This window comes from Halichoerus grypus, chromosome X, assembly GCF_964656455.1.
Source record: "Halichoerus grypus chromosome X, mHalGry1.hap1.1, whole genome shotgun sequence".
Taxonomy (NCBI): Eukaryota; Metazoa; Chordata; class Mammalia; order Carnivora; family Phocidae; genus Halichoerus; species Halichoerus grypus.
In genome coordinates this window covers 47,911,605-47,937,813 of record NC_135727.1, presented here as the reverse complement: position 1 = coordinate 47,937,813, position 26,209 = coordinate 47,911,605, and the positions used below count along the sequence as shown (strand labels likewise).

Genomic DNA, 26,209 nt, shown 5'->3' with positions numbered 1-26,209 from the left:
ATATCAGGTTGGTTACCTATCTCTTAAGAGTAGTTGAAAAGAGTAATAATTTCTAAGTAGACAGACATGGTTTTGGATCCTAGCTCTGCTACTTAGTAGCTGTGTAACCTTGGGCAAGTCCCCTAAGCTCTCTAAACTTCAATTTGTGTGTATATAAAATGGAGATATCATCATCCACTACATAAGGTCACTGTGAGGATAAAATGAGATGATATTTGGAAAGTGTTTGGCACATAGTAGATGCTCAATAAAAGTCTGGCTTCCCTTGAACCCTAGCAGAGAAAAGAACTCTAGGGGAAAAAAAACAGGATGTGGCTAAATTTTAGAGATAATCTAGAGTAGAAAAGGAAGTGGGGGAGACAATCACAAGAGAAGAGAAAACTCTGGTTGGGGAGAGGGGAGCATACTGGAAAACCTGGACAGCTAAGGAAAATTAAGGCTTTGGGCACCTGGGGGGAAGTAAAGACATTGACACACAGGGAGAAGGAAAGTAGGGAAATGTTGGGGCCACTAGCACAGTTTCCCCCTCACCTTTGGGCAGAAACAGCAGAGGTTCCCCACCGGGTTCTGTGGACCGATTCCCTGTGGCGCACTGATCATTGAGAGAACGAGGTAGGGGTATAGCCAGCCTGCCAGTAATTGCATGTAACTAAGAGAATCTCATGTCACTTCTCACCCATCCTCCTCCACATCAAAAGCAGCACATGACGGAAGTGTGAGACATGCAAGGAGGTCATGGGCCAACATAAAGGAACGTTAGGACCTAAAACTCTAGGAGAACACCTCTCTGATCCCATCCTGGAGAATTTTGTTTTGCAGGTTAAGGGTCCCATCCCCTTGCATGTGGTGGCATATCTATACCCCAAAACCAAAATAATGAACGTGGGGAGTCCTGTCTGTCCCTAGAGCAGCTGACACCTCTTATCAGAAGCTGCCCTCTTAGGCAGTTTCCCACCATGGTTTCTTGACCCCACACACAGCAAAAATCAATGACATCTGAGGTGAGTCACAAGTACTTTGTCACCAAAATGAAGAAGTGTATTATTTTAATAATTTGCTTTGTTTTGTTTTATAAACTTGAATAGTTTTGAGATTATGCCTCTAATCTGGCAAGTCTCCCACTTTTGGCAGAGGTACAGTAGTTGTCCATGACCTTGGATGTACTTGTGTTGCATGTATGAATGCCCTTCATTATGCAACAACTTATTTTTTTCTTGCTCATTCCCTGAAGGATCTTATTTTAAGGAGGAGTTGCCATTCCTTTTTGAGGCCAAAAAAAAAAAAAAAGAGGTAAATGGAAGAGGGTCAGAGATACTTTTTTTCCTTACACTTTTGGTGTGGGCTAGCACATAAGCACTCATAATAGCCTCCTATGACTTCATGGCCTCCAAGTCAGTGACAGATCAGCCTCCTTCCAATACACCTTTATGAACATCTGTGAGTCTGTGTGAACATCTGTATATACATCTGCATATATGATTTCATTCGTCCCAGCATGTCTGTGCTCACATTCCGATGTAACACCTGTTAAACTGCAGCGTCAAGTATCTGGCTATCGCTAGGGCTTTAGGGCTAATTCTGGGGAATGAGATGCACTCTCAATTTAATACAGGTGGGTAGAGATAACAGGAAGCCGGAGATCCAGGGAAACAGTGGATTTCCTTGAGATCTTTTTTTAATGATCCAGAAAGAATAGGTCATGCTGAAGCAAGTTAGCCTTTAGCCACTAAAGGCACCCTTTGGAAATGTTCTGCCATGCCCCCTTTTTTTACTCTACTGGGATTTTTTTTTTCTGCCAGTTGCAGCCAGATTGAATACTTACAGCCCAAGTGCTAAGTCCCAGAGAACAAGAGTTTGGATAAAGAAAGATTATCAGGACTTACACTGTAGCCTTGTTATGTGCAAAGTCAGAGCCTCTCCTCGTTGCCTCACTTTCAAACCAGAAGGCATCAAAGGGGCAGCCAGGTCATCTTTGTTTCAAACTGTCTTTTCTCCTGCTGTCAGCTTCTACTATTTCTCACCTTTTTTTTAAATTAATTCTTCAGAGAAGTCCCACTGTGAAGTTGGCCTGAAATGGTTATTCTTAAAGAATGGTTTTAGTGCTCTTGTTTAAAGTACCACCCAGAAAAGTCTTTACAATTCTGGATATGAATGGGGCTCTCTCGTCAGAAAATGGTATTAACTGGGGTGGGAAGGAGGGGAGGCACTCAGGAAATGACTACAGCCTGATTGAAGGAAGAATCCCCTCTTAGTTGGAGAGTGGGCAACTGCGTGAAGTGGAAAAGGCAAGAGGAACCCTTTGGGCCTGAACACCAGTGACCCTGCCGAGGGCTGGTTACCTCCTTGGCCTAAGAGTTACCCTATCCTGGAGCCAACCAATGCTCTCTAAGACACATGTCACCAAACACTCAACAATTTCTCCATAATAACCTTTAATACTAAAATGCATTAAATTTTTGAAGCAGAGAAAACACATTGAAGGGGGAAACAGAGAACCACCAGATAAAAGGAAACAATGTGGCAGATAACACCATTTAAACATAACTGTAATAATTTAATAAAGCTGCTTTATCATCTTCATAAAATAGACAGTGGTGATTCTTTTTTGTCTTTTTTTCTTTTTACAATGATTCAATCACTGTGAAAATGTACATAACATACAGATCAGCATATACAACAATGTCATCTTCATATAATCAGCAACAGAGACTGCTTAATGAGACATACTGTACTTGCATCCCTCTAAATTTCCACCCTGGTTTGACAGGTAAACAGTAATAGTGTCATCAGGCTCATTCCCCTCACTAGAGGAGAGAAGGCGTAAGCCTTTTGCAACTAATACCTTAGCATTCAAATAGCACAAGGAGGTATTTGTTGCTGAATTTCTAGCTTGAGCTAGTCTGGCTCTTGGTCATTAAAGTCTGTGTCCTAGCCTTCCTCAGCTGAACGCCAGCTAGTGCCCGTAAAAACCGACTTAACCAGTGCTGCAATGGTGTTAGCTGGTTTGTTTGCTAAAGTTGACAGCAACTTTCAGTTAGTAACAAGGTCATCTTTGACTGCCAACACAGCTGGAGCAACAATCAGCCTCATCAGTTTTTCCCTAATGACCTACAGTGCTTTCCAATCAAGATCAGGTTTTCGTGGCTTGTTCTTTACCAAGAGCGCCTTGCAATATACATTTCAGACAAGGTGGTTGATTTTCTTTGTTTTACAAAAGCAATATGAGTTCTATTTGAAATTAATTCACTTTTGCACAACAAGTGACCCACAGGCCAATTCCAGCCTCACAAGAAAACAAAGAGAGCTGCAACAACTTCATTAGGACAATGTGTTTTGCTCTGGAATAGTTCATTATCAATATAAAGCCACCCGGTCCCAGCCCCACCCCCACACATCCCCTTTGAATATTACTTTGTTACATACTTAAACTAAAGAACAACATCTCAATACACTTCAGTGTCAGCAGATACAATTTGACTCATGAAATGACATCCTTAAATGTAATTTTACTGAGAAGGCAAACACTAGGACTGTATACAATGGACTTCTTAAGCTCATGTATGCCAGGTTTTCAAAGTCAGTTAGGGTCTTATTACCCTGGGTAAAAAGCCAAGTGGACCAGACTTGTCAGGAGGCTTTGGGGAACATTCAACATCAAAATGATCCCCATAGAGTGAACTGGAATTCCAACCAGAACTCCTATTATGTACAATAATAATCCTTTTCCCACCCTGGATGCCCAATTGAGCTATCCCCTACACCCTGCCTCTCCCCAAACTGCCCTTTGTCCTTGCTGCCTCAAGTGGACCACTTTTCTTTTGCTTGTTAATGATATAGAGCAATGTGAAAAGTTCAACTGAATTCCCATCATACGATCAGTTGTATGCTGAAGGAACACTATTGGGATGATACTCTGGGTGTTGCTAATTTTCAGTTCTACGTTGTATTCCCTTTAACCTTTTTAATTCATGGTCAGTGGGTAACCATGTCAACAAATTAGTTTAAATGGGCACCTTACGTGCAATTAGCTCTACGAGGCAGGTTTACTCTGGAGCAGTGATACTCAAAGTGTGGTCCCTGGACCAGCAGCATCAGCATCACCTCGGAATTTTTAACTAGGCAAAGACTCAGGACCTACCCCAGACCTGCTGAAACTCTAAGTGTGGGGTCCATCAACCTGTGCTTTAACGAGCCCTCAACATTTAGTGGGCATCTGATCCATATGAATTACTAGGCCTCACTGCCAGAGTTTCTGCTTCAGTTGGTCCGGGTGAGAACAGAGGATTACCATTTCTGAGAGGTTCCCAAGTGATGTGGTTGCTGCTGGTTCAAAGACTACACTTTGAGAACAACTGCCCTTTAGGAACTGCAGCATCCCTTGGCCCATTACCTATTTGGGCAATAAGGTGGATCATAATTTACTCTACTGGCTTTAAGAGGATCAAAGAGATGGTAAGTTTCATTCTGAACAGGTTCAAAGATCAGTCAATATAGAGAAGAGAAAGAGACTGCACATAGCGTGGCTCTCTTCTTCTTCCTATTCCTTGTATAGAGCATATTCCCATATTTGGGGGGAAACAATCAATGCAGACGAAAGCCTTTATATTGCATGAAGAAGTTTACCTGCCCAGGGATGTGCCCAACGCAGCTCTAAGAAAAGCAAGTCATGCCTCAACACCAGCTCCTTCCCAAAAGGGACATCAGGATAGATGGCATAGAACTCCCTAGAATTTAGGAACTGAAACTGCTCCCTTATGTTTTAAATGTGTAACATGTTTAGAGAGGGAAAAGGGAGAATATTTGGCCCTCTGGCCTTATGTGGCTTTGCCTCAGACATATTGAAAGGAAGAAGGGAAAAACATGAGCCAAAGGGAAATCTAGGATCCTTGCACAAAATTCCTGCTCGCAGGCATAGCCTATCTATAAAACGAGCTTACAAAGCCCTCCTAGGATGCACTTGTGCTTCTGGGAGTACGTATACATCAGACAGTTGTAGAAGAAAAAAAAAGATACTTTCTTAAGGACGGGAATTTTCTGAACATGCTCAAAACGGTTTGGGAGCCAAAAAATCTCTGACTTCCCACTGAGAAAAAAAAAGTATTTTGATAAGGAAAAGGGATTGGACTGTAGCTTGAAACTGAATTCTGAAAAAAATGGGGGGGAAAAAAAGCAAAATCAATGCCACTGCTGCTCTAACCATTTTAAACCTGGCTGGTAAGAGACATGGCAGCCAGTGCCCTCTCTGGCTCAAGAGCCATATAATATTTAATATTCCCACTTGCCACAATCCTCTCAGCTCCCTCATTCCCACTGAGCATAGTAGGAAATACACCTGTACAAAAACTGTCAAATCTGACTCGAAAGTGACCTTGATGTGGTAGCTAATAACATAATATCAGGATGGATCAGGCAAAGAACAGTCGAAATTCTACAGGCAGCCATCATAACTTAAAGGAAAAACATAATTTTTAATGTGTTAATCAAATAGTCACTTGAAAACACAAGTAAGTACCTAATTCGAAATCTGCTAAAATGAAATGAATCAGAGGGGGAAGAAAAGTGTGAGAGGTAATGAAATGAGCCGAAATGAAGATGTTATGGTAATTGATCTCTACTTATATCAGTTTTAGAGGGAAATTTGCAGCCACACCAATATTTTGTATGAGGTAGTATTCAGCACTGAATAAGAAATAAGGATGAATTTATAGCTTCATTATAGGTTCTTTTTCAGAAACATTCTCCCCTACCGAACCCCATCCCTACTGCCTTACCTACCACCCTCCCTCAAAACCCTCCCTCCCATAAAGGAAAATATTCCTAGTAATGTATAAAGCCAGGAACTCAGACAAAAATAACTAAAACATTTAAAAGAGCTCGCTTATCTAAACTTAAGAAAATAAATCCTCTTTTGCATTTTGGTGCTCTAACCTCTAAGCCTTTTTTCTGGGTACTCTTGAATTTCAAAAAATGAAACAAATGAGAACAGAACCACAAAACTTGTTTCTCTAGAAACAACTTTTTAAAGACCAAGGCAGAGCAAAGGTGACTTATCTGTTTAGTTTTAAAGGTGCGAGAATACTATGTTGGCTACTAAATATTAATAGACACTAAATGGAGTTGGAGAAACAAACAAAAAGAATGTGCATAACAAACTTGTTAATAATAAAAGGTGTATTCCTAGCCTACAGCAAAGAGTTAGCTAAATCTAAAGGATTTTTATTTTAATAGTTTCCTGTTCACATTTTTAATTTAAAAAAGTATTAGTCATAAAAAGACGAGTTCAAGTGTCCAAGTGTCTCCATTTAGAAGGCACAGTAATTGGATTAGTGATGCTGTTACTGGTTACCTGTCTTTTCCTAAATGTACACTTTGTACTGCTTACTCTATTCCTATTTATAATCCTACAATACAGAGCAACATGGAGTTCTCAATTCCAGCCCCCGACATGCTTTCCAGTCTAATTCTAATCGTGATTGGGAAACACTGAATCAGGAAGGGTGTGTCAGAAAAGATGCTAATTTAGATCTCAAAATAGATTCAGTCTTTTTGAATTTTAGACGATTAGAAACAGGGAATTTCTAAGCCTGGAAACTGATAACTTCAGGAGCAACTTTCCCATTCAGGGCCTGAAAATTTAAAAAATTGATGCCATAAAACTTTCAGCACAGTAGTTCTGACAACTGCAAATTAGATAGTAGAATATCCAAAAATGACTTTCTGTGATGATCTATCACTGATCTGGGCAGAAGACTGAAAGGCAGGAGAAATACTCTGCAAGGTGGTGAGTAATCACTACATGGGTATCCACCATGAGTGAGTATCCTCCAAGTATTCAATCTATATGTGTGGTGTTGCTCATTCACTTGCCATCTCGGTTTTTTGCACTTTGTTTTTGTCTATAGTTTTATTAAGAAAAAAAAACACCAACTTCTAAAAAAGCCTTTTGCCGTCACCACACACATAGCAATTTGCAATATCAAATACAACAATAGCACAGCTAGCAAAAGGGTTCTTAAAGCAGGGGTGTCCACAGCAAAGTAGCGGCATTGGAAAGTACTCAAGCTTCAGAAACAACCTTTTGGGGGCTCAATTTCACATCACTGAATCAATGAATAGTACACAATAAATGACCATTAACTTGTCTATACTACAAAACAGTGGCGAGCTTATTAAAGGTGTCCAGAGCTTTCTCCTTTTTTTTTGTTTTTTTAATGTAATCCTCCACAAACAATGGTAATTTATATTATAATTTTGACATAGAAAAATATATAAATTCAAACACTTAATACATAATACTTTTCACAACTGAATTTGTCTCTGTTTCCCCAACATCAAGGCCCCATGAACAACTCAAGCCAAAGCTAATTTGCTCCACCTGAACACCCCTGCTGCCTGTTGAAACAAGAGGGATTGTCACAGAATGATAGTCACTTATAAACAACACACTTAGGGAAAGCTCTGAAATAACAGCCACTCAAGAACCAACCATTGGTGAGCAATTAAAACAATCAGCTCCTGCTTCCTTGAAAACCAGCATGGTTTCTCTCTCTTCTTCCCCGAGACTGCTTTAGAGAACGATATCCTTCAGACGCTTCACACCAGGAGACTCTTTGTCACGACCCTCCTTCAGAGTGGGGTTGACCTCATGCATGACTTTCTCGCTGTCAGCTCCACGGGGCTCAGCTTCAGAGGGACGAGATGGGCCACTGTGGATATACTGCTCCAGATCACGGGCCGGGGGCGCCAGGGCAATGGTGTAAGACACGGAGGGCTTGGTGGGCAGAGGGCTCTTGAGGTGCAGGGGGGAGGTGACAGGGCTAATCGCCTCACAGCCATTGCCCGCCTCCCGGATAGCGCCGTTGACCTTGGGGCTGCAGATGGTCACATTGACAGTTCTTCTGCCTTTCAAGGTGGGCCTCTCCTCAGCCGGGTGGTCACTGACATCTTTTCCAAAGGTTGCAAAAGTCCGCTTGGTGGGGCCACAGTCGTCATAAGCCTCAACATCAGCAGCAGTAGCTTCAATGGACAGCGCGATGACGTTCCTCACGTGCTCAGGGGACTTGGAGCGGGTGGGCATGGGGTTCCGGGGCATCCAGCACCTGTCAGAGTGGCCAAGAATCCGACATTCTTCCCTGCAATGAAATCCTTCATTCTGATCTGTTTGGAGAAAATAAAATGTCGATTACATCAGCTTTTCCCAGGAATCATTGTTACTCCCCAGTGTTCTGGTTTCTTAGGTACCCACAGGCCCTTTTGGGAAATGGCACTTTTAGATAGTCCTTTATTGCCTTTTGGGACAAGTGTAAAGAATTGGATTTTTAAAAGGCTGTAGATCTCCCCCTGTATACTCCTCTTTTTTTTATTATGATTTTTGTTGTTGGTCCCACTGCTGACAAAACTAAAAACCTAAAGGGAAACACATTATGATGAAAAAATGTATTTTTAAAAAATTTATCCTGAGTGTCAAGGCGCTGAGAGTCAGCGTTTTTATCAACACCTCCTGCTAAAAATCAGCTGCATTTAAAACTGGGTCCAGCAGAAGAGGGAGTGAAGGCAGAGCAGGGAATCCAACAGTCAGTATATCTGAGAAGTCTTGGCCATATTTTTGAGCAACAGCACCGCCAGCCCTGTTTCCACCCTACTTGTCAATGATATGCCATGCTTAATTTTAGATTGATATCATGCTGTCTTTGAAAACCCAATCACTTCACTTCTTTTTGACCATCAGTTCCACCAGCCAATCTTCTAAGTTATTTATATGACTTGATTTCCCATTAGAAGGAATATACTGAGATCTTTTCCTTCCATCTGACCCATAAGCTTTAGTTGACCCTATGCACACATCACTCATAGGCTGTGCATCATTTAATTATACTCAACTAGCCATCCCTCTTTATTTTCCTTATCTGCAGTTTTATTAGGGTCATATTTCTTAAAGAAATCTTTCATGGATTACATTAACCGTATCATAGATCTCAGCAGTTAGAATTCGTAATTATTGGTGAGGCACTTTTTTCTCTTCTCAAATCAGGTTCTTTTAGAGTTAAGGCTTTAATTTGACTCTCAGAGAGGCTTTCTACATGGGTTTCATCAAAGCATGGACCCAGGGTTAATTTCTGCTTTCCATTGGAAAATTGTTCATCTCAACGTCTGGTTTATAGCCCTACTTTCCCAGATCCATTTTTATTTACATTACATTCTTGTATGAGGATGACCTAATCAAAATTTTCATCACATTACATAGTGCATCAAAATACGAGCAGTTTAACATTTACAGAAAACCTTGGGGCGGGATCGGAGGAGGTGGGGAGACAAGGAGAGACTGCAAAGACAGAAAAAAAAGCATGCCAAAAAAAGTTGAAAATATATTCTGTGGTTGCTTTTTTGCTGGGGGAAGAAGTTTGAAATTCAGGGTCTTGCCTGATATAGTCTATATATAACACACCTTCCTTATACATTTGTATTTCTTTGTTTGCTTCTTGTTTTTAAATAGTAAATGGCATAGCAGAGGGGCAATGTTCTGCCTCGTCTATCAAAGGTTATTTTGGTAAAGGAGCACATACAAGGGGAGGCTCAAGAAATAATGGTTGAACTAGATGTATACCTCATCATATGGAGAAAAGGCATTGGAAGCAGCTAAATATCAAGGCCTAATCCAGGCTGAGTCCAGATTTCAACCCAATTCTGGGAATGGCCTTTGACCTAGTTTAAACTACTGAAAAGCCAATCAAAGTTAAGACCCTTTCAGTGTACTGGGACACAATTTGCCAATTTATCTTTAAGATGGCCATTTTATGCTCCCTTTCAGTGGTGGAGAATAAAACACACAGAATTTTGCAGCTATGAAGCCAAATAACAAATGAGCATTATCACAAGATAAGTGCCTTTCACATAGATAGGGCAACGCTTCTGCAAACTCCATCATAGTTCCACATGAGGGTTGCAGGTCCACCTCTACAAAATACAGAGTTGTCAAAGCCTTTTCTCTGCCTCTTCCCTGCAAAGTCTCAGTGCTGCCATCTGATAGCCTATCATCATTCAAAATGTGTATGTTTCTGGGAGACAGAAAGTATGAAAGTAAGGAAAACATGCTGGAACATACTTGGGAAACATTTACTTTGTATAGGCTCAAACATCAGTGGAAGAGTGTACAGATGATCCACCCACAATCAGTTTCATCTAAATCCAGTGTTTTCCCAGGAAGCCCCCAAGATCCCTCCAGCAGGACAGAATTCACATGTTCAGAATTTCCCAAAAAGATGTTTCTTTTTTTCTTCTCCATCTCCTCTGAAGCCCATATCATAACTCTCCAAGTAATAGCTCTAAAGAATTAGTGTATTTGTTTTGAGGTGAAGATTAAGGAGGTGCAAGTTGGGGAATAGTTTAATAATTAACTTCTATTTCTACAAATCTGAGTAAGAGTCCCCTGGAAGTCAGCGAAAAGAAAAAAAAAGTTCAGAAGGTTATGAAATCCCTGTCATTTTTGTTACTAATTTATAGCACAAAGGCATGAAGGACTTAGTCTTTGAACCCTGGAACCATGGACATATGATCAGCTATTAAGAGGAAACCCCAGCTGACCTTCAGACTGATATTATAGGCCACTTGTTCACACACCTGAAGTAGAAGAGTGGTGAATTATAATCTAGCAGAATCATCCCAATGAGCTCAACATACAGCTCTCACTTAAGTTTTTAGTATCAAGTAGCTGCCTTCCACTATTCAGTAGGAGAATGCCATCCATGTGTTATACGGAATGCAAGTACAGTGCTCCTGCCCATATTAGACTGCTTCAAATGAATAGCATGGGAAGACCTGGATCCCCACCACACACAGAAGGAGAGCAGAGACCCCAGAGATAGACACCTGTAAGATCTTATGAATCTAGGAAGACCAGAGCAGGGAACTCAGTCTTCTCAGAAGCTTCTGTGCAAAGACAATACTTGCTTTCAACTTACCCACTGCCTAAGTGGATAAATCACCCTCCGGGAAGAGGAAAAGGTAAACTCACTCAGCATCCCCAGGAATGTGATCATAAGCCTACCCACCAATCTCGCTAAGCCTACTTCAGCCCTATATGAGATAAAAAATAATAGGTAATTTTTTGAATTAATTATGTGAACTTATATGTTCACTGCTCTTACCTCAATGCAAGCAAAGACTTGAATCTAAGAGACTCATTTACTCACAATGTTTCACCCATGGCTTAGATCTGATATCTTTATTTCCTTAAATCCTTACTAAGGGCAGTGACTTGCTGCTTATCATTTTTAGTATCAAACAACACTCGATGACATTTGTGTCAATTCAATGTGATGAATATGCAACTGATAAATCATTGAATACTACATCTGAAACTAATGATGTACTATATGTTGGCTAATTGAATTTAAACAAAAATCTAACCTAGCTTTAGCGTTTATAGCCATATGAAATATGAAAGAAAACATGCTGAATATAGATAGGCAGGAAGAATGTCTTCCCAGCCAAAGGTAAACTACATTCATAAATGTACTGCAGATAAATTACTTTTTCAAAAACCAAAACTTCAGTTTAGTAAGGAAACTGCATATTAAAAGTGAGAGGGGCGCCTGGGTGGCTCAGTCGTTAAGCGTCTGCCTTCGGCTCAGGTCATGATCTCAGGGTCCTGGGATCGAGCCCCGCATCGGGCTCCCTGCTCGGCGGGAAGCCTGCTTCTCCCTCTCCCACTCCCCCTGCTTGTGTTCCCTCTCTCGCTGTGTCTCTGTCAAATAAATAAATAAAATCTTTAAAAAAAAAAAAAAGTGAGAAAGTCACAATACAAATCCCCTTAAGAATAGCAATGAAGACAGACCAGATGTGAAAAAGCAAAGAAACTACTTCTGGAATTGCACAGGACTGGTAGAGATTATGTGCCTGCCATCATGTAGTATTGTGGCTAGGGATGGAGGTATGAGAGTAGAGAGGAACCATAAAAATTAGCTGTCAAAAAAAAATTAACTATCAAGATACTGGTTCCAGCTGAAACAGAGGTCAGCTAACAACTCATTGATTCCCTGCTAAGATTCCTCTTATGTGCCTACTTATGACTCTATACCTTGTTACATCTTGACCTGAGCCTACGTAAAGCAAAATGTGAACCTCTAAAATCCACACATAGTTGTGGAAATTCAAACACATTGCCAGGTACAGATAAACGAAGGCAGGTGTCTTTAATTCAAATGTACACATAATTAGGGGTGAATGATGAATTTGCAAATTGGTCTTCCCTGATTCTGAACTTGTTCCTAAGATTTGCAAAAATAAATAAAATGCATAAGTTTGGAAGAGGGACACACAAATCTCAAAGCCACCCCTTAGATCAGGTTTAGACAAAAAATTCAAAATACAGAGACAAAATAAAGCTTCCTCAATCTAGGTGGTAATATGTATTTGTTTGGTCACAATCTGTCCTTAGGGACCCTGGTGAGAAACCTAAAACTTCTGGCAAAAAAAAAAATATTATATGTTAAATAAAAGGCCTAAGAAGAGACAGCAATGAGTTAAGACATGATGGATAAGGAAGTAATTCAAATAGAAAAAGAAGAGAATATGTTATTTTGGGCAAATATTAGCCAAACTTTTTGCAGCAATTGCTACCCTCCTCATAAAACCACTGTCTCTTCAGATGTAGGCAAATAACGTGTTTCCACACCAGAAAGAGCCTACACATGGTCCCAACCAAAGTAAAAAAAAAAAAAAAAGAAAAAAAAAAAAAAAGTGATGAAAACACCATCTCAGGCTTAGCTAAAACTTTCAAAGTCCTGGTGGAATAGAAGAGCTGAGAGGCTCTGTTGGGTTTGTATAGATGTCCAGCCACAATGGATGTGTTCAACAATGCTGCAGCTCTTTATTGTGATTAAGAGTTTGGATGTATTTAACTCAAAGATCCCAATGGTCAGAGACAAAACTCTAACGCTAAAAAAGTTCAAGGTAACAGTTAACAAGAGCAATGTGTTACCTCCTCAGAAGTGATCTGCAGTCGATGAGGCAGAAAGAGAAAGTTAAAGTGAGTTCCAGTTCCTAAGAGCTCAAGTAGTTAGTTACTTCTACGTAGCAGCAGTAACATAACCTACAAGCAAGTGATGTGTAAATCAGGAAAGCTTCCTGGATTGTACTCATATGCATCCACCTAGCTTAATCTACATCAACCCCCTGAACAAAATAATCTACAACAAAAGCAGACCAATTTTTGTAAGCTATAATGGAAGGGATGGTAGCACCAATTAGGAACAGGTTAAGTACTGTTACAATTTGTCATGTGCACCTAATCAAGAAAACATAACTGCTAGGAAATATCCCCTCTTGACCTACCTACCTCTTACTCATCTGAAGCACACATAATGAACTGAACCCAAATATCCATATCTATATTTAATATTTAGGAATAGAACCACTCTTTTGTTAGGATTGGCAAGGTGCCAGCCAAAAACCTGCATTTCCTGGCCTCCCTTGTTGATAGGCATGGCCATGTAACGAAGATGGATCAATGTTATGAAGGTAGGATGTCAAGAAAACTCCTTAAAAGGAGGAGGGAGGTGATGTAGCTGGGAGACCCTTTTGTCCTTATTCCTTCCTGCTTTGTCCTGTCTGGAATGGAGACATAATGGCTGGATCTACTGTATCTATCTTACCACCATGAAGCAATTCTGAGGATGGAAGCCACGTGCCTATGGATAGCAGAACAGAAAGATAGAAGAGCTCTGGGATATCAAAGATATTGTAGACCTACCTCACTAGACCTGAACTTCTTTCATATAAGAGGAAAAATAAGTCTCCCTCTTGGTTAGGCCACTGATTCATTTTCTTTAGTGGGAGAGGAGGGTCTTTATTACCAGCCGTTGAACACTATTTATAATTGATACATTATCCCTGAAGTCTCAACTTAAATTTAACTTTCTCAGGGAATCCTTCCCTGGTCCCTTAGATAGACCACCACCCCCTTTTATAACACTCATTATAGTTGTCTAATATCTATATTCAATGTTAGCTTATAAACTCAAAATGAACAAAGATTATATCTATTTTGTTCCCTCCCATACCCACAGAAGCTAGCAACGTGTCCAGCATAGAGCAGGTACTCAGTAACAGTTTAATTTAATTGGACAAAAAAAGGTATATGAGTGATAGCAATAAAACAAAGAACCTTGGTCAACACACCAGATATTGTGCTACTGATACAACTCCTAAAAGTGGAAATTACTATTCTATTTAGTAGAAACACCATGAAACACTAGGTACCTGTGTCAGAAACAATAAAGTAAATGTAGCATTTAAGAAACATTAAAGTCAAGTGTCATCTTAGCCTCTCAGTGGTTTCCTAAACACTAGTTGCAGGTCTTAAAAAAAAATGTATCATGGTTTGATGTCCAGTTGGAAATATATTTGTCATGTGCCTTGGAGTTTTCAATTCTAACAATAGTTAACAGGGCCTGTACTCTAATAAGTTAACAATACAATAAGCAGAAGCATCTATTTTATGAAATGAATGTGCTATTCAAATATCAAGCATTGTTTCTTGGCATTAAACACAACTGCTGTTAATTCCTATAAAATATAAGCCAAAAATGGGACCTATAGTGAGCCTTTTAGCCCAACTGCAGATGCTGACTCTTTCTGGCAAAACTAATTAAAATATGGATGGCAAAATTAATGCTCCAAATATGCCAGGGAATTACCAAAGGAAATAATTATCCTGGAAAGAGTTCTTAAAAGCATTTTAAGGCCTGCAACATCAAGAGAAAGAACATCTGTAACTTAACAGGACAAGAAGAGTAGCAATGGGTTCAGTGAAAAAGAGAGGAAGGAGCAGGAGGAAAGGGAGGAAGGAATGAAGGAAGAGAGGGAAGGAGGAATGAAGGAAGGAAGGAGGGAGGGAGGGAGGGGAGCTGGAAACACTATCCAGGTTTTAAACATTCTGTCTTGGTTTTGATCCAATTGACATCTTAAGGACTGGGCTTCTTTTGGGTGTTTAGAGCAACTAGCAAAAATTCAATAAAGGCTTAGGACTTCGCAAAATTACAACTTCCCAGAACCCTCCCAGGTTGTCATTCTGAAAGGAGTTTACACTCACTTCCTAAAGGACCCAAAGTTTTGGCCAGAAAAGTTAGAGTTCCATCTATAAAATATTCAAGGGCACATCAGTGAAGGCTGAGATATTCCTAGAGATTCATGAACCAATGCCACCAAGCTATCCTGCAGCCACTCCTGTGTAATAAGAAGTAAATCACAAATTACACTACAAACAATGACTTGTCTCTTTCTCACTCCCTTCTTCTCTTTCTTTCAGAATTTTCTGCCATTTCGGTTCCTCCCTAATGCTTCCTTTTCCTCCTGTTCCCTAGCATCCGACTTGTTAGCAGCCCTTCCCACAGCACTATGGTCTGACAGACAGCAGGCAGAAGGGATAAGATGCCAGAACTGTGATTGATATTCAGAACACCTACATGGTATTATTTGATGGATGCCAAAGAAGAGCTATCCAAAAACCAGCCCTTGTAACAGAGAGAGAAATTCCCACATTTTTCATTCAGCTGGGTATAAGCATTAAAGGTCCCTGTTAAAATAAGAGAATCCACTACCAAATTGAGATCATCGGATTTTCTTTGGTCATATAGCAAAACCATGGGTGAAGGGGACCCAGGATAGGAGAGTATTTGTGGGGGAAGAAAGGCTACAAATGTCTAGAGGTAGAGATACCTAGGAAGGGCACAGTGGGGGATAGGGTGTAGGAACAAAGTTCCTGAGACTGACAAAGAGATGTTGCCAAAAAACAGCAGATAGGCAAAGAAAAAAGGCAGTCCTGATTAGCAGAGTTTGGCATTTTCAGGATGGCCAACTAGTTAAACAGCAGGAATCTGTGAAGTTGAGTTTTAGCTTGGGGTGGAGGGGATGGCTGAAAAAAACTGATGGACCCCAATCTTGTCCTAGACCATTAGATCAGCATCAATTAGCAAGTGCCACCCAACACTTGGCCTCGTGATACCAAATGGCACATAAGCCTCTCTCCTCATTCACAGTCTATGCACCTGAAATTAATTCACTTACTTCCTGGTACAACATGAAAATAGATTAAAAAGATGCCCCTTTCAGAATTCAAAGCGATTGAATTATCTTCAATGGAATCTTCAGTTCTGAGCTGGTCAAAGAGACAAAGTTAAAACATATTGAAGTAGCAGTGCTTGAGAATTGAATATTTATGATAGATGATGGTGTGGCATGTACAGTCATACAATCTAAGTTGTAATTTGGGCAATCACAATAGTTCCTGGAGTTTTCATTTTTGTACTACAGCTCAATTCAATTCAACCCATAAAGAAGAGATTTCAAGATGTATATAAGTATAAATCATTTGTGCTGATGCATGGGGAGCAAGGAAATGAAGCAGAAGGCTGCCTGGAAAATTGAGACTAAGAAATAAGAGGTGCTCACGGTGACCGAGATAAGCAGAAATTGACTAAACTGGAATCTTTGTATTTTGGCTTCTGTGGTAAAGAAAATTACCTGACAAAGTGCTGGACTTCATCTGGGTGCTGAGAAACTATACGAAAAGGCATCTCTACAAGTCAAATATGAGGTGCCAAAGCAGGCCATTGAACTAGTGCCCCAAAGGAGGAACACTGAAATATTGAAACTCTGAACAAGGTGGAACCATTTTTTAAGGTTTCATTCTAAAATGTCCACAGAATTAAGTCCCTTTGCCTATATCTGTTGGACACCTACAACCTACAACACCTAGTCACTTCTGTGAAGAGTTCAAACCAGTTGTTTGATTTTGTGTAGATTAAAAACAGTCAGACCATTTCACACATTCTACAGGTAGTTATGCTGCTGGCAAGACAGAGCCTTCAGATGATCCTTACAAGTGGTGCTGAATTAAAAGTCATTGCCAACTTGGTTTTACTCTTTCCTGGAAAATAAGGAAATTGCTAACACATCATTAGCTTGAGAAAAAAGCCACTTTTATGTTGGTCATGAGCTTCAGGGGATTAGATGGAATACGTCGTGAGGATGGCACAAATAAGACTGGTACAGAAGGCAAGAGGGACAGGGTATGTTAGCCAGGAGAAAAAAAATCTTCCCTTTTTTAATGAAAATTAAATGTTGGAGGGGGAAAAAGGCTGGTGTTCCTCTTAACAGGAACTGACACTTCCTTCAGTCAAGTCCCAGGACATTCAGTTTTGTAAAACAGGCAATACTGTACATAAGTCAAAAAATATTGCAACAGTAATTTCTAAATTCTTTGAAGATTCTTGACTGCCAAAATGTTCTTGTTACTGGGTGGGGAAGCTAAGAAGCAACATTAGTACTTCTCCAATCACTTCTTTCGCATTTGAAAAATAAAGTGCTCAGTAAACCAATCACTGCCCCTTGTAATGATTCAAAAGGATAGTGTATGTCATGACATCAGCTAGGTAGGAGTCACTAGAAATAGTCACTGGAGGCACACAGGAGTGTCAGAAAGATTAATATCTATTAACTACCTACGTTGGACTATTCATTACCAACAAAAGCCTCCTAGAAAAGTCTAGCATTATCTTGATGTTTCAACGTAACTTCAGCAACCATCTGGAATACTGTAATTGCTATGACACCGCTTCTGGGTACAGCAAACAGCACAATCATTAAAAAAAATTTATTTCAAATATCCTCCTGGAAGCTAATAAATTTTACAGCAGTTTCAATCCTTCCTCATTGCAACAAAGAAAAGCTTAGTTCCAGACAAATTAAAAGTAAATTGATTGCCTAGGGGGAATCTATTCAAATATCACTTTTACGTGTTAGAAATCTTTTCTCCTAGAACATTAGAGGGAGAGAAGAAGGGAGGGAGGGAGGAAAGGAATGAATGAATCTTGGATAAGGGAATGAGACAGATGATGGAGATAAAGAGTGTGAAAGGGATAGAAGTCAGTATATGAGAAACACAGGCTATAGCAACAGAGGGAGAGTGAGAGACAAGTAAAACCATTAAATCCTTGTTTGCAAAATCAGGTAGAAATCAACTTAAAATAAAATGCAAATGTGTCACTGGGGTGCAGGCCTAACATTTGTGCTGGAATTTATGAATAATAACTATGAATAATGAATACCAAAATTGAAGGGATCAAACACCACCTTCTATGTTTACTTGTCATTATCCATCTTTCATGGACAATGCTCAGTTTTATTATTTTGCTCTTTACCTCAGAAATACCCATAATTATTCTTTTTCCAGGTGTCCACTTAACCATACTAGTAGGAGAAAGGAAGTTCCATTTTTCAGGGTGTTGCCTCAAAAGCAATTAGACAAATTCAGAAGTGAGACCAATTAATTTATTCTTTGAGGAAGCTTGATCATTTGAAGGTATCCTATGCTTGTCCTGCTGCTCTTATTAGGAACAAAAAGTCCTTTACACCTTTAGCACAAGGCAGTTACTGTTTGACCCTCTGGCCCTTAGCTTGTCCAACTCTTCTTTGAAAGAAAAAATGGATGCTCCATCTGCAGCATCAAAGAACTCTTGGAATCTCTTCAGGCCACAGCTCTGCGGGCTTTTTCTGAGTTGGCTCGAACTCTGAATTATAAGAGTAGCAGAAGGCTTTTTGGTTGAGATGACTGGGGTTAAGACACTCTGATACAGGTCTAGTAAAATCTATGTAAGTCCTGACACATAGTGAGCCTAGATTATAGCCACAAATATGGATGACAGACACACATTCATGTGCACACACCACCACCAGTCCTCATCATCCTTAATACTCGCTTCCATTCACAGGTTAAAATAATGGAGCATTATACGTCAATTATATCTCAATAAAGCTGCAAAAAAAATCCATGGAACAAATCAAAAGATTATTAAAACTAGTCTGGTAAAATTTAAATGCTCTGTCCAGTTAGTACAGATCATGTATCTTTGCAGCCTTGGAATAATCTGTTTTTCCAAAACATTACAACTCCTGAACTCCATTTTATTGCATTTGCCCCTTGTTGGTTAAAATGCCAATCTTTCATGACTGGGTCTGCAAAACATGTACCTAATGAAGGAACACCATGCTGTGGCTAGAGAAGCCCTGAGGAGTCTAATTCTATGTTCAGAAAACAAGACAGCACTGCGAGTAGAGAATTTAAAGTTTGATTCAAGCCTGCATGATTTCTATTCTCTGAGATTCCAATCGGGCAGTTACAGAGAGGGAGGGTGCAGACTTGTTTAATATAAGATGTTGGATTCTCGCAGAGAAATATTCCAAGAGTAAACTGAAATTATTAATTAAAGAAAAAGCCTTCTTTGGCCCTAGAGCTTTCTTATCCCCTTAATTCCACTTTGCAATCTTTTTTTATTTGCTTCTACCAGTTAGTGAACAGAAAATAATCTGGCTTGTTATTAAAACTGCAGATAAAATCATCAGCTTTGGCAAAATGCAAACGGCGCCTAGCTGAAGAGCTAAGGATCATCATCTGCTCATATATTAAGACATGGCACAACTCCTTTCTCAGTCCTAATGGCCTTGGATTGGAGGCAGGGGGTAGAAAAAGATTGGAAAGGAGGAAAGAGCGGGGCAGATGCAGAATTATATTTTTAAACCGCCTGCTGGCATTCAAAGAGCACTCTCATGTTATTAATCACACACGCACACATACACACACACACAACACAGAATTGCAATGCTGACATAGCTTCCTGGATAAGATGCTTATATAGGACAGTAACAAACAAAGACATTGACAAATGATTTTATTCTCCTGGGGAATCTTTGTCCCCCCCCCCCTTCTTCCAGAGTTCATGCAAACTGAAAAGTTTATATGTTTAACACCCTGTTATCCATTCCAATATGGGAGGTCTGCAGTATTTCAACAAAGAAACCACTCATGAGTAATGATTTTATGGAGACAAGAGTGGGAAAATGAACTGTTTGAAATGAGTCTAATTCCTTGTGTGATGGCTAATAAAAAGAAACATCTGAACACAGTGCTCGAGAAGCATTTTTGTATTGTTCAACAGACTGAAAATAATAGCCTTTTTTCTGGTCTGCATTACCATTAATAACAGCCTTCCCTTGTGGTCATCTGTGTTTACAGAGGGAATAAAGATTGATAAAAGAGTTCGCCTTTCTTCTGCACCACCCAAATAGACACAGATTGTCCAGATGATCTTTTTTAGCACACATAAACCAACTTTTATTTTAAAAAGCACACATACACCAACTTTTATTTCAAAAAGCAAAACTAATCAGAGTACCTAAATGTTTCAGAAATTACTTAGGAATTGTGAGGAAGCCAGAGAATTTCCAAGGTAGTTCTCAGAAAGATTGTTTGGAGTGTAAAAGGGGACACTCACATCTTGCCTTTGTTTAAGGAAGCCCTTGAACTCTCGGGAGAGGAAATCTTGCATCTGTTCTATTTACTTTCTCCTGACCACACCCTGAAGATTGTCCAGGGCAAGGGAAGAGTAAATTGATTATGCACTAGATAGTGTAAGTGTAACCCACGAACTGCAGGTTGTCAGCTCCCCCAGTGCATTTAAGATGGAATTGCCTTTACAAAATTTGAACATATTCACAGGCACTGCATAAAGGAAGTTTCCCCTGGAGTTCAATGAACCTTTTATTCCCACCTATAAATAATAAGTGCTCTCATGATTAATTCGTATTCCTCTTTTCTCACCTCATTTCCCTTTTCTCCATTCCATAGTATTTAACTTGTTTCTGCCATGCCCAGAATAGCCTCTTGTTTTACCATTCTGTTCAGACTCTCTTCCTTCAGCTTTGTAGCCTTTCCTCGTCACATCAAATCCTGCCTAGAAACTCACACCTCCAGGGAAGCTACAGGGAGGCAATCAGAAACAATAGCAGTGGCCAAGTCTGACAGAAAATCCACCAATATGGAAAAAATCTGTTCTCTGGGACATTTCCTCTTTCCCACCAAGAAACCTTCAGAATAAGCCTAATGATTCTGGGGGGGGGGGCCTCCAAATATTAGAAACAGCTGTGTCTGGAATGTCCTCATCAAGGTATTTTACCAACACCCCTTACAAGAAAAACTTGGACAGGAATATTAACTGTACAACTACAAACATAGTCTGCACACCCTATAATAAAGAGGCCACATTTCCCTATTAGGAGGGTAAATAGTTAATATTATTATAAAATAAAAATTAAAATCTTACAATTCTCTCAAATTCTAAAGAAGTTGCCATGAATTTTATGTCTGCCCAAAAAATCAACAGGGTATTCAGTAAACTATTCAACGATTTGCTCATTGGAAATTCATAGTCTAATGTAACACTGGTCCTCCCCCATTTTTCATGTTAATATCATTGGGCCATCAGCCAAAGCCTAGAGAAGTAAGCTTCATCTTGGTGAACTGGAATCTCTAGTGTCAGATACAGTCATCCTGACTAATGGAAACTATAGCTTGCCAAAATCTATAGCCTCCCTGTCTGTTCCATCCATCAAATATGCTTAGAAGTCCCGTGGCACAAGCTCAGCAGTCTACAGATCCCAATCAACTATCAATAGCTTAAGTGTAAATGACTGTAGATGAAGTACAAGCCAAATGTGTTTCCTTTTCAGTTGCAGGAATTCCATTGCTATTATGGCACCCATAGTGCTCGTGCCTAATGATTCAGACAAGCATCCAGGATCTAAGTGTTCTAGGATGCTCTGCACATGTTACAATTACAGCATTCAGCATAGCACTAATAGGCATCCTAGTCTCGAGTTCCAGGTATACCACATTGACAGTATTGACAGGCCCGCCCCCTCCCTGGTTAGATATGATGGAAGATGTAGGGGTTTCCATATGCCCTGCTGCTAGTATAGAGGCCTGTTTATGCCTCTTCAGGTTTCCACAACAAGTGAACAAAGGAATGTATGTATATACATCACAGCCTAGAACTCTCTAGCAAGTCTCTTATTTCCCTGACATCCCAATATTGCAGTGAAAGGTAATTTATTTTTTTTTAAGATTTTATTTATTTATTTGACAGAGACAGAGAAAGGGAACACAGGTAGGCAGAGCAGCAGGCAGAGGGAGAGGGAGAAACAGGCTCCCCACTGAGGAAGGAGCCTGACGTGGGGCTCGATCCCAGGACCCTGGGATCATGACCTGAGCCGAAGGCAGCCACTTAACCAACTGAGCCACCCAGGCGCTCCAAAAGATAATTTATTGAATTTTCCTATTCTTGAACACTTCCCATATGATCCAAACTCAGTGCTCTACCACACTGGCTTTTCTTCTCAAACCCGAGGCTTTCTATTCTGCAAAAGAATATTGTGTCTCAGAGACACTGCTTTAAAATGATTTGCTCAGGAAAATAGTTTTTCAATAGCCAGTTGTATTAGGAGTGAACATAACCAATTGGGTTATCCCTAAATGCAATAGCATCCCAGTGCATTTACAAAGTAATATTTTATTTTCTTCCTTGATCACAACCATGTCCTGGCATTCACACCCAGTGGAAAGCCAACTGCCTTAGAAAGCCAACCGACCTTCCCCAAGAATAACCTGAAGAATCCAAGGCATGGAAACCTGCTACTTCATCAGAAAGTCCATACCTTGGAGCTCAGGAATACGCATGCCCATATGCCTCTTTGGAGGGACAGAATATTTACTAGACAGACCCCAGACTCTATGAATTGGATGATCCATAATATTTGTATTTGTGATAGAGAAACCACATTTCCTTCCACAATAATAGTGCTTATATATTAAGTCTTTAGCATTATTGAGCTAGTCATTATGTAAATAACAAAACCGAGTCCAGACATCAGAACAAATTGGTCCTTTCCAAACATGGTATTTCTCTGCACTTGCTTCCAGTGATCACAGAAAGAATCAAACTAAATATAAATGCAGCTCTAATTTTAATAGATATTTTACTTTTTATTGTCATATTTAATATTTTGGGCTTTCTTATTTTGTCCAATGCCTTTCCTTTGTTTCCTATCCCCATAACTGGAGCATCTTGGAGGATAGGCTTTAGATTTTCCTAACCGTTACCTAGTTCTCATCCCCTACTGGTAAGAAGTGATGAGACAGTATAATTAACACCAGCTGCCCCATTTTCACTTTTGACTCCAGGAGCTGAGCAAGCCAACCTCACAGGGTGTGGATTGGAGTGGGTGGAAGAATGTCTGGCTCCAGCCCAGCCATGATGGGCCTCTCCCAAACTGCAATCCTCCATTAGACAATACCTAAGTTCTTCAATTATGTTTACACAGCTGGAACTGTGCAGACCTTGAAAATCATGCAAAGCACAGACTGGGTAAGACTGCTCCCTGCTTCATTCTGGATTTAATCCTGTTTATAAATGAATAAGTGAGTGTACTAAATTCTCAGTGTTGGGGTAATAACTACTGGGAAAGAAAGAGAAAGCTCCCTTCCTGAGCAGTGTTCATTACCATGATTGCAGCAGCCCACGTGGTGAAGCTTTCTGTCTGCTAGTAAGTAAGCAGCAGCCAATAAAAGCTAAGTCCAGAAGGAAAAGCTGTAATAACAGAGAACACAGCCATCCACCTCAGAAAACAATTCATTGTACAACTACATGGAAAAACTACTTACAATGAAAAGATTGGCACTATCTCAGTGAGGCAGGGTTTCTGACCATTCTGGCCCTTGAGAGTATGGGTGAGTCTTCTCTCCCCTTCATAGAACCCCCACTGTGAGTTTGCCATGTTCCTGCTCACCAGCACCAAGGAGAGACCTCCCCACAGCTCCATCAGCTCCAAAAGTAGGGGAAAATAGAGTGTAAGCTTGGTCCTAGGCATTTGGCAATCATTCCTGCAGAGGACCTAACACCATAGGGACTGGTGAAGAAAATTTTTAATATTGCTAATTTAGGTGGTGCAGAAAAGCAAAGGCAAACCTTTCTGTTGCAGCACTGTATCTGAAGGCAAGCTTCTCTCAAGAAAAAATGACATATACATAAATCACCTCCACTAGAGCAACTCAAGACAATCTGCTCCTTGTCAAAGGAGCTTACTTCTACCCTGCAGCACCTCTGAACCCAGCTCTTCTCAGTGAAGTGTGCATTTGGAAAAGGCACCATCTTTCTTCCAGAGGCAATGTAGCATAGGGCCTAAGACTGTGGGATCTGGAGCAGGATTGCCTGGTTCAAGTCCCAGTTCTACCATTTTATAGCCCTATTGTATGGAAGTTACTTAAAGTTACTCACTGTGCCTTGGTTTGTTTGTTTGTTTGTTTTCCATCTGTAAGATAGGAAGAATAGCACTGACCTCCTGGGGTTGTTGGGACGGTTTAATTTTTGGGTTTTTTTTTTTTTTTTTTTTGCAAATTTAAAATGATTGTAACGTTCCAATGATTTCTAATTTACAGAAGGAGGAAAAGACATGATTTCAGCCAACAATCAGATGATAAGAAAAATAAAGTGGAAATGCTGTAAACCAAGCTAAAGAGTTCCTGGCACAAAGGAAGAACTCACTATATGTTAAGTATTGTTATCCATCAGGAAGCTCTGACTCTTTGGGATAGATGGAGTCCAAGATGGTCTTATTCTTAGACCATGTAGCCAACTATGGTGGGATATCAAGGAAGGGATGCTGGGACACACTCCATGTTAAAGACATCACCCTCATCAGGGCTGCCTTGGTGACCCAAATGCCACCATTGATTTTTTTCTTTGTATTATCATCACATTAAATAAGTGAAGAGGATTAAGAGGCACAAACTTTCAATTATAAAATAAATGATCGAGATGAAAAGTACCACATAGGAATATAGTCAATAATATTATTATAACATTGTGTGGTATAGATGGTAACTACACTTACCATTGTGAGCATAATGTATAGAATTGTCAATTCACTATGTTGTACACCTGAAACTAATGTAATATTGAATGTCAACTATACTTCAATAAAAAAAGATAGTAAATGCTATTTGCAGAGGGAGACCAGTGAGTTTAACAGGTCCCTTGAAATAATTAGGACCTTGGGGAAATGGAACATGGAACAAATAAGCTTATATGTGGGAAGCAGGAAACAAGCAAAGAAAGCCTGAGAATGCAGGGCCCTGAGTAGAAAGGCTAATGGTGACAGGAACTAGGAAAACCCAGGGGGAGCATTGGATGCCTATGCTCCCAAATGGAGGGAAAGATGCAGGCAGATAGATATGGTCGCACTGTTGACACAATTTTGCCAAGGGCTCACCCTTGAATACTCCTTCTGAGAACGTGAGCAATGCTCTTTCTCTCTCTGCTTTCTTTCCTCCTAGGTACAGAGCTAATTCTGACTCTCTGCTGCAATAGATCTCATCACTTAAGAAAAATAATCACACACACAGAATACACTCAAATTTAAAATCTAGACCTCAGAAAGGAAATAATGACAAGATATCTAATATGCTAAGTATGAAGAATTAAACTGAATGAGGCACTTGGGGTGGGGAAGCAAAACCAGGCTTCACCAAACACATTTGGAACAACACTGCTAAACTGACAGTACAGAAGGCTTTTGGTTGATTAACAGGGAGCATAATGTGAGAAGGGAGTCGGATGGAGTGCAGAAGCTGACTTGATATCTTAGGTGTAAGGGCAAGGTATGATACGTGCAAATCCCAACAATTAACCATGGAAGTGAGTAATCATAACATTAAAGGCCAGAGGGGCAGATAAAGTCAAAGCATCTAGGGAAAAACAGCAATCACTTTCTGAAACACTGGTACATAAAAGTAAAACGAAAAGACCAGTGGACAAGAGGGCCATTTAATTCAGGGACAAAGTACATTTAGGATCTTCCTATCCTCTCTCTCTATCAATCCCACATCAGGGACATCAGGCTAGGTTCTCCTCATAGATGATTCAGCACCTCAAAAGGCTGAAAAATGGAATCACCCAAGATAATGAGGCAAATGGAACTCTGAAGGACTGTTAAATCTCTTTTCATAAGAATTAAACCCTCAAAAGATTGAAAGGCACCAAAGGCAATGGGATCAACTCTGGCCATGAGATTTGGGAGTTCTAGCACCAGGAGATGGGCTAGTAGTCCTGAACTAATGACCAACTAAGAAATCGAAGGAAAGAGCTAATGATTCCATTTGGGGAAAGGCAGAGGCAGCTGCCAAAGCATTAGAGAAGAAACAGCTGTGTTCTTCACTTAGGGGAAAGACCTAATTAAGTTGAAAATTGCAAACTATTCAGAAATGAATGATTCAGTAAGGGAGAGGAAAATGAGAACATGAAGCAGGCGTAAAAGGAAA

The 26,209-nt window shown here is 40.1% G+C and overlaps 1 protein-coding gene across 3 annotated transcripts in view; it reads right to left on the bottom strand.

The window, feature by feature from the left end:
- Positions 1-2,424: 2,424 nt before the first annotated feature.
- The window catches only part of PCDH19 (protocadherin 19), a 124,258-nt gene continuing 100,473 nt past the window's right edge, over positions 2,425-26,209 (bottom strand). For all 3 annotated transcript variants that reach the window (XM_078065322.1, XM_078065323.1, XM_078065324.1), the window contains one exon: positions 2,425-8,157. In XM_078065322.1, the coding sequence (XP_077921448.1) occupies positions 7,568-8,157 (590 nt within the window). In that variant the 3' untranslated portion in view covers positions 2,425-7,567. The remainder of the gene's footprint in view (positions 8,158-26,209) is intronic.